The 9,162-nt window shown below is 45.5% G+C and overlaps 1 protein-coding gene across 1 annotated transcript in view; it reads left to right on the forward strand.

Moving 5' to 3' along the window:
* Positions 1-8,734, forward strand: part of LOC144797641 (uncharacterized) — a 353,681-nt gene extending 344,947 nt beyond the window's left edge. Inside the window, exon 61 of the mRNA XM_078668345.1 lies at positions 8,236-8,734. Coding sequence (XP_078524471.1) covers positions 8,236-8,255 — 20 coding nt within the window. The 3' untranslated portion in view covers positions 8,256-8,734. The remainder of the gene's footprint in view (positions 1-8,235) is intronic.
* The last annotated feature ends 428 nt before the right edge of the window (positions 8,735-9,162 follow it).

Raw genomic sequence — 9,162 nt, forward strand, 5'->3', positions numbered from 1 at the left:
GGTGGCTACCAGCCTAAGGAAAGCGTGAACTACTCCTACCCGCGCTCCTTTGCTTTGCAGCATCCATTACCTTGCCCCTGGAGTTCTAGGAGTGGCCCGCAGGCCCCTCCCCCTGGGCGGGAACCTCCATAGGATGATGCCCGCCCCCTCAGACCTCAAATATGTGCTCACCGATAATGACCTTACCGCCACAGGCCAGCATTGTTAACCGACGATCTGGCCTCCCCCTGCCTAGACCTACCCTAGAAAGTTCTCACTTCAGCAACACCTTCCAGCCAGGCCCTGACTTCATCAGACCTCAGGAACCTTCCTTCCTCCGTCAAATGGACTCCCCTCACCAGGTAGAACAAATACACCCATGTTGGATCATCTGCAACCGAGGGGGGGGCTTGAAATAATTTGTCCCACTGTGTGTTGATCCTCTTTATCGAGTGATTCAACGCCCTGACCGGGTCCCCGCCACCACGGGATAAGTTGAGACCCTACTACTGTGCCACCCGGGCAAGTCCTGAAGACCCACCCACAGTGGAGATGAACTCATCAATGAGTATTCGCCTCCCCAGTTTGGCCAATTCAGTCCCCCCTAGGTGAAGTATCACCACTGACAGGGGTCGGGCTGCTGAGCTAAAAGTCCCTGCAAGAAGTTCCTGAACTGACCATGGCACAGACCCTTAAACCAACTCTTCCCTGTCCTGCGTCCAGCCTGTTGCTTGTGCTGGCACATTGTAGCTCCTCAACTTCTGGTGATGAGTTCCTCCCCTGCGTGACAGGTTTGAGAAACTGCAAGAACCAGGAAAAGGCCAAGAAAACCTGGGTGACAAATTTCCCACTTCCACCTTAGGGAATGGGTAGCACTTACACCTGCCAGCAATACTTGGGCCCTTGGTGTCCTCTTTCTCGACGTATGCTTCCCTTTTGACGTCCACCCGCTGCTGATGCTGCGGTGTGGAGCACTCCTCAGATATCCGCCATGGACCCAGCCGTGACTGACGTAAGCATCCCTTGGGCTGTCCACCTGTTGCAGCTGTTGTGATGTGGAGCACTCCAGGTATCCACCATGGACCCGGTCATACATAAATTGGAAAGATAGACACACACCATTAGTGTTCCGGCAATAACTGCTGTACACGCCTTAAACTTACATTACCATCAGTCGCTAAGTTTTAGATAATCTTAGTGCCAGATTACTACACATTAACATGTCGACAGTAAATGTTACCATGGTAGGCTGTAAAATTGGCTTCCTATTTTCACAATCATTGTTACACCAGAAAGTTTTGCTGCAGGCGAGGACATCGCCTCTTAATCCTGGTTTTCTACCCACGTCTTCATGCATAGGATCTATGTGTAAAACAAGACAGCCTACTTAACAGCGCAGCATCACAGTCTTTAGCTCAAAGAATTAGCACAGCCCTAACTCCGCCAGGCCATACGCTGGCCCAGGACCTTTTCCGCTCGCCACTTTGGCTTCTGGGAAATATCCTCCCAGCCAACCGGACATGATCACATGCATCCCCAGAACTATGTGATGCCGCAACTAGGCTCTTGGGCACCTTTTAGGTGTGACATCAGGGTGTGTATCATTATCAGTACCCCAAGTAGTCTTTCTAAAGGCTCTAGGCCCTGTCTCTATGCCATTCGTGGTTCCCCCACCATATTATTAATATGTGGCTTTTGGTACACCCCTAGAGCTCAACGTATATGGTGCTAAATTACTGTGTGCTATATAAGTTTTTACACTGCAATTATTCGCCTCAAATCTCATCATAGGCTCAACGTATATTGTGCCAATTTACTTGTGTGTTAAATAAGTTTACTGACTGAACTAAAGGGGTGTGTTTAGTACAAATACATATAATTGTTGGTATACACCTGTTCTTTTCCATTTACTCATTCATGAGATTAAAGACTGGTAAAACAAGCTGCTCTATATTCCCTCATGACTTAGCTGAAGGCTGCTCGCAATACAGCTAACCCTAGGATAGCTTACTAATAATGTTGACTTTAACCTATCATCCATGAAGGGTCGTTTGGACAGGTGCAATGTTTGGACTGGTGCAATGTCCCCCCTAGAATAGTGAACAGCACCTCATATGGTGCTTACCTCCACAATGCAATAAGTCCATTGTTTATACCTTATTCGTGAATGGTTCCATGATTGTTCTAACTATCCCTCAGCAGACACCAATGATAGTCATTCTAGAGCGTCAAAATTTGACTTATGTCAATGGCTGTTCTTTGCGTAAGATAAATAAGCAGCCACCATGGCTCGGATAAAATATTGCAAATGCCCTGGAGGACATCAATAAAGAGGCCCAGGAATGAACACAAAAAGGCATATGTAGCCCGGGCATCACGGCTATTAAGGAATGTATTTAGCGCCCGCACCCGGGTGATCCAAGGAAACTTGTAGTCACCGTGCCAAAGTTTTACAAACATGGTGCACAATGAAACAGCCCATGCCATAATACAACACGTTTAACCACTGCAGAAAAGTGGTAACACGGAGCAAGCTAAAGCACAAGCCTCGCTCGCTGTTTTGCACTGAAACTCCTGGCCGGTGCGCGCAGCGGCTTGGCCCACAAAGGTAAGACTACCCCCATTACGTGCACTATTCCCAACTCTGGACTGTCACAGTCCGTGTGTGTGTATTTTGAGCGTGTGTACCATATTCACCCCTGTGATAGTGCAGATCCCTACGTTTCCGTTTGTACGTCCTTGTAAACAGCTCTGAATTCGATGGCACTCCTTCTGCACACTCATCCTCCGTAGGTGTACGCTACCGTCGCAGATAAGTCAGTAATCCAGCGCAATGTGTCTGGATACCTACATATGTACGACTAATTCTATCCTATTGTATTCTATGCGTTTTTATAAAGCGCTGATTTTACCCGAAGGTGTCAGAGCACTGTAACATAGGACCCGTTAGAAGAGTAAACTGTTGTAGGAATAGAGCAAACAAAGTGTAGCATGAAACCGACTGGCCAAGCAAAAGTCACCCAGTCTGACCAATGTTGATGACTCGCGGATTTCCTGGCGAACAATAGCAGGCCCGATAATCACACCACACATGCGAAAAGACCACCATTTCAAACCTAGTACGCACATGATGTACTCCCTGCGAAGCAGAATTAAACCCAATGCGACCAATTTACCAAGAACAAAAAGCATTTCCAGGCAGGGTCTGAGAAGGGGGGGGAATTATTTGAAAATGTCCCTCGTACCAGACCTTTGCAAGCGCGCTCTGCTACGCTATATTAATGCATCATACGCTCGCTGTGCAGGGGAATCCTTCAGCACGTTCAGAAACAGTCCACTGCCAAACCTGTATCCCATACCTACGCATTGGCGAAATCCCTGAAATACATGTACAGCCACTTATAAAGCTGTAACCCTAATACGCATTGATAACAGTGCACTGCCTCCATACTTATGCAACATGTCCTATGGAGGAGACGGGTAGTTCATGAATCTCGCAAACTGCGCTGAGTTTAAAAGTCATCCTTCCCCCCCATGAAGTCGCTTAATACAATTATGCGGCTGTGAAACATCCCCTCATCTCATTAATACAATACGACTATGTTGTATCTTTCGTGCCATATAATTCAATTGAAGGACTTCCCACTATTCTTCTGACTCTCACGCGTTAAACTATCTCCACGTGCAGTCCCCCTTCCTTATGCGCGCAGAACATATTGGTCGCTGCTCCCTTCGTACCAGCTGCAATCACTAGAGATGTTCTGGGCACCACTGACCACATTAACTACGGAACTTAAGCAGCATCTCTGACAGGCTTAAATTGTAATATATCGGAAGTTCTTCTCTGACAGGCTTAAATTGTAATACATCGGAAGTTCTTACATGGCCACAACCTGCCCCATACATGAAATCAGTGTCTAGAGCGTCACCCATAGCAATCTGAAACACCTCATAGCTATGGTTTTATATGAATCATGAATAAGAGCGCCGTACAAAGCGCCAGTTACCTTACATAAAACCTTCACTTTGGGACATTACATTATTTTTAATGACATGGTGTAACATGTTATTGGCTGGTTAGGTTTACATTTAGGAATGCACAACCCCACGAGAAATTCTTATACCACATTATTTTGTCTAGCCTACCTGTCGCCTTTGAAAAGACCCCTTTCTTCACTGTCTCATTGTCTAACTGGGCTTTCGCCCACAGCCAACATGATGCAAAGGACAGGACACCAAAGAATCTTCACTGACGAAGATAAAACGCACACATCTCTGCAGTAGGCACCTCCACCGCCTGAGCTATGTTACCAGTCTAAGATTCGACTATCGGCATTCATGATAGCAATTTTTCTGAGTCAATACTGTACTAGAAGACATAGAAAACTCTAAATTATGCATGTCTCTATTAAGGAAGTCTTATTAAGCATTTCGATTCACTGCTTAAACACTGAGCTTCGCATGAATATGGCGTGTTATCTGGCAAGAACCATGATTCTTAGATGTGAGAAATAAAATGTGTTTCGGTGTTCTGTGACTGCGGCATCACTGTTGGTGTAACAAACAACGCACTGGTCAATAGACTGTATAAAGTGACGCATTATAATATTTCATATCAGACGGAAATTGTGCAGAGACATACCTGGGAATCGTATAGCCACTAGGAGATATTCATGTGAGTAAAGAGTAAATGTGCCTAAAGCAACTGGAATTTAAAACGAGAAATATATGGGGAACTTTTTGTAGGAGTCCAGGGCGCCCTCTCGTGGCAAGTGGGGAAAATCGAGCAAAGAAAGAACAAGATGTATGTTTACAATCTCCAAACATAATGAAAAGGAAAGTCAGACGAAATACCCGCTTTGTTTTATGAATTGTGCACACGTAGCAACTAGACACCTTCCTTCGTCTATTGTTGTTTCCTTGTATGACACAGAGCAAGCATTGGAACACTCTCCGCAGTCGACATTACCTTGTATAATGGATTAAGATAATTTCAAACTGAATTCCAATAATTGCTCCACAACAATGGCTGTTTCTGCCCATCACAGCCACTAATGCTTGCAAGAATAGGGGAAATGTTAAGAATACAGTGCACTCAACTGCTCACTCGTCATCCATCTCAGCACCACAACTGTATATTAATGTGCAGTAACTTGAAGGCACCGGACCATTGCTTCCTGATACACACTGATACATTTTAGAAGCTTCTGCAAAATAGAGCCCTGTTTGGCTAGAGGGCAGACTCTAAGCCAGATTACCGATTTGAGACAGTATTGATGGCTAGGGGCCCCAACGCACACCGTACCCTCAAGCCAAATACTGCGCGGTCTAACTAAAGGGGCCTGTTCACATCCCTAGCATAGTTAATTTAGCTATTTCGTCCGAGCTATTCAAAACATTCTCCCACCCGAGGGCAGGCAGTTCCTGTACGTGCGTCCCGGCCCCATTTATTACCACACCAAAATACATGCAGAGGGCAGGCAGTTCCTGTGCGTGCGTCCCGGCCCCATTTATTACAACACCAAAATACATGCAGCAGTATCCCTGACCCGCTTTACTTACACTCCGGTCACCAACCAGGTATCGAGCACGGAGCCTCCCGCGTAGAAAGTGAGCCCCAGATGTGAACATCCTTCCGAGACTGCTTCACACCGAAACCTTCTCCCGCCGCCGATGCTGAACTCGGGTCGGGCTCCCTCCTTGCTCTGACGACGCACATGAACATCCGCAGCTCCTTGCCAGTCCGACGGGGCACCTCTGTAATCAGCCTTTCTTCCTCGGGAATGCACTTTCGAACCCGTTCCAGCTTCCGCCTGCGAAAACAAGAACAACATTAACGGACAGCCTCCTAGCGAGGCTGAAGCGCGCCCTCTTCGGATGGACTCCCGCCGAGCTGGCCTCTTCAGCTGCATACCGGGACAAAGGGATCGAAAAGGCTCTTCGTCCGCCGCCATGAACCTGAAAAAGAAAGCAGGAAATTTTACAAAACAAAGAAGCCCCGAGCGCGGGGCACACCGTACTGTGAGGGAGCGTCCAGGGACAAGGGGGTCTCCTGGGCGCTCCCCACCTCTTTATTCCCGAGGGGCCAGGCGGGGGGGGCTTGCCCCCCCAGCCCGCCCCTCCTGTAGCCCGCCCCCCCTGACCCGGACCTTCTACCTTGTATCCGGGTCAGGGAGGCCGCCGGCCAATCGGTGGTGGGTCGCGCCCCCCAGGGCCCGCCCCCACCACCGAGAGGCAACAATGGGGAAAGGGGGGGCGACGGTCGCCGCGCCGCCATGCGTGCGGGGGGGGCCGAGGGCCCCCCCTTTTCAAATGCTGAGTTTTTCTTCATTTACGTTGCATGGGGCCCTACTTGTATGTTGTTGCTCACATTAAATGATTTTTTTCCAGTAGGACAGTCAAATATAGGCATCATTGTGTATCTATATGTATTTTTTCAACAAAAAAATCTAAAATCTCTTTGTTGTGAGGTGCCGTTGATTCTGAAAAATATGGTGTACCCAAAGGTCCCTGTCCACTAAATTGGGTTCCCTTGTTTTTGTATAACACTTTTAGAAAGTTGCCATTTTTCTGCCTACACCAAATGTGCCTTTCGGCCAGTGTTGAGGGTCACAGTACTGTTAATGGCCCACCTGTGGTGTGATGTGTATTCTTTCCAGACACATGGAAAAAGGGTCTTGGGTGTGGGGAAGGAAGTACTTCTCCTGAGAAGGATGCCTGGAGGTGGGATGCATTCAACACTTCCTAAGCTTCAAAAGGTAGCCTGGGCTGTACCTAGCTGAAGATGCCTGCCCTGCCACCCCCTTTTGTACCGTGTGTCACTGGCAAATGCAGCTTACACACGGGCAGGCCTTCCCTTTGTTACCCTAGACAGATTGGAGGCCCGGGGAAAATGGAAAAACTGACCAGAACTAGTTTAGAGCTAGACAAAGGGGGAGTCATCCACACCTATGCTGGCACTGGGTAAAAAAGTGACACCTTCAGAACCTCAAATCAGAACACTCCAAGACCTGTGGAGACTCAGAAGATTAAAAAAAAAGCAAAAAATGCCCCAAAGGTATTTTTAAAAATAGTGCCCTAGCTGCATGTCCACCAGCCCGAATTCTTTAATTTAAAAAAATATATAGCCTCCAGCGGGGCCCGCCGCTTGTCCACGGGCAACTGGCCTGAATTCTTTCTTGTTAAAAAAAATATATTGCCCTTAGTGGGAGCCGCTGCATGCCAATGGGCGGCCGGACCAAATTTTCCTATTTTTTTTTTAATAGTGCCCCAGCGGGTCCCGCCACCACATGCCCACAAGCGGTGGTGGCAGGTCTGAATTCTTTCTTTTCAAAAAATATTGCCCCCATGCTTATGGACGGTGGGTCCGAATTTTCTTAGTTTTTTTTTTATTTTTAAATAGTGCCCCAGGTGGCGGTCTGAATATTCTTTTTTTTAAATGTTTTGCACTCTGCGGGTCACCATCCATTTTGAGCTTGTGTTTGATGGAAGCGCTGAGGGCGGGAAAAGAAGTGGAGAAACTGCATATCTTTTCAGGCCTGGGCACAACTTACCTGCTACTTGGTGTCCCAGTCTAAGCAGCAGCAGTGTTCTCGAGGAACCTCCAGGCAGGGGGATGCGATACAGCAGGTGACAAAACATCTCACCTGTTAGCTGACCTCTTCCTTTTACTTGGCTCAGTGGTCAATGCTGGGCCAATGAAGGAAATTTTGTGGGCACGTTTGTAAAAGCGGGGGCTTTTTACAAAACTGCTGATTTTGCAATTAGTTTGCAAATCGCAATATCCTTGGGGTCTGCCAAATGCTATAGGAGGAGGATAAACTGTTCGGATAACAGATTCTACCACAAATCTGAGTTTTAATTATTGTCCAGCCAAAATATTGTATCCAGTACATCATCTACCACATTATTGTGAACGTAAGCATATATTTGCTATTCTTAACTCCACTTCTGCGAACCTTGAAGAAATGTATATTTTCAAAGGGATGTGGTAGTTGGTATAAGGATCCAATATTATTGCAAAACGATATTTTGTCCTTCGATATATTGTGACACACATTAAAGTAGACCCTTCTCTGAAAACTAAGACAGTGAGGTTTTTCAATGATCATCGACGCTACAGCCCAATCTGATTTTGCAATGAATTAGTTTGCTCAGCCTGTTAAAGCAGCAAGATGTTTGGAATTGTTCTGCTACTTGCATTGCAGTAGACACTCATGTTCTTTTTTTGTCATGTTTTCTTTATCCGGTTCACAGGACTAGGATCATCCAAGTAACTACAACTGGGAAGCCAGCACCACTTCTGGTCACATCCCATTTACTGCTGTAGAAGATGCTGCAGGGGATAGCCTCATCCAGCGCTCTAGTGCCTATATTCCACTGTATTTTTATGTCTGAATTCTGTAAAATGTATTAATTAAAGCATGGCAAAAAATCTTGACACTTTCTGTTACCCCATTCATTTTAATTTATGTGATGATGGTATTTCCGTAAGGATTTGATTATTTCCTTCAGCACTGAAAGCAATAGCAGAAAGTATATGACAAACAAATATATTTGGGATTTACTTTTTTTATTTTAGTAATAATATATTATAATAATTCGCCTTATAAGTATGAAGTAATGCGTCCAGCTTCCTCTTCTTATGGGATGTATATATGACCTCAGATTGCAACTCAAATCAATGTTCCTATTTGAATGAAGCACTGACATATATTCTCTATTTTTGAAACATTAAATCTTCTCAAAGAAAATATTTGCTTAGTGTTTTGTGAAGCGTTAGCAACGTGAGACCCTTTGTTTTTAATGTGATCAATATAATATTTTTTATGAAGCTTACTTATTTTGAAAACTCTAGTGAATATTAAATGTGCATTAGTTGAAGTTGCTTCTTAGTGTTTATTATGTATAAGAATTATATGATCCCATACATCCTTCTGGGGTGCAAAGAATTTCCCTTAATATTATAATGGTATTATGCAAGGCACATATTGAATTTACATTAGGTCCATAATGTATAAAATAGAAATAAAAGCATATAACAATGTACTGTTTTCATAGGGCTAGGTATAGGTAGCAGTGAAAAACACAATCAAATGTAGCAGAATAATTAGGGTTCTAAGGATGGTACCTTCACTGGAGTTATTCGGAACAGCCAAACTCTTGAATATGCTACGGAGCCTG

This window comes from Lissotriton helveticus, chromosome 1_2, assembly GCF_964261635.1.
Source record: "Lissotriton helveticus chromosome 1_2, aLisHel1.1, whole genome shotgun sequence".
In the NCBI taxonomy this organism is placed as follows: domain Eukaryota; kingdom Metazoa; phylum Chordata; class Amphibia; order Caudata; family Salamandridae; genus Lissotriton; species Lissotriton helveticus.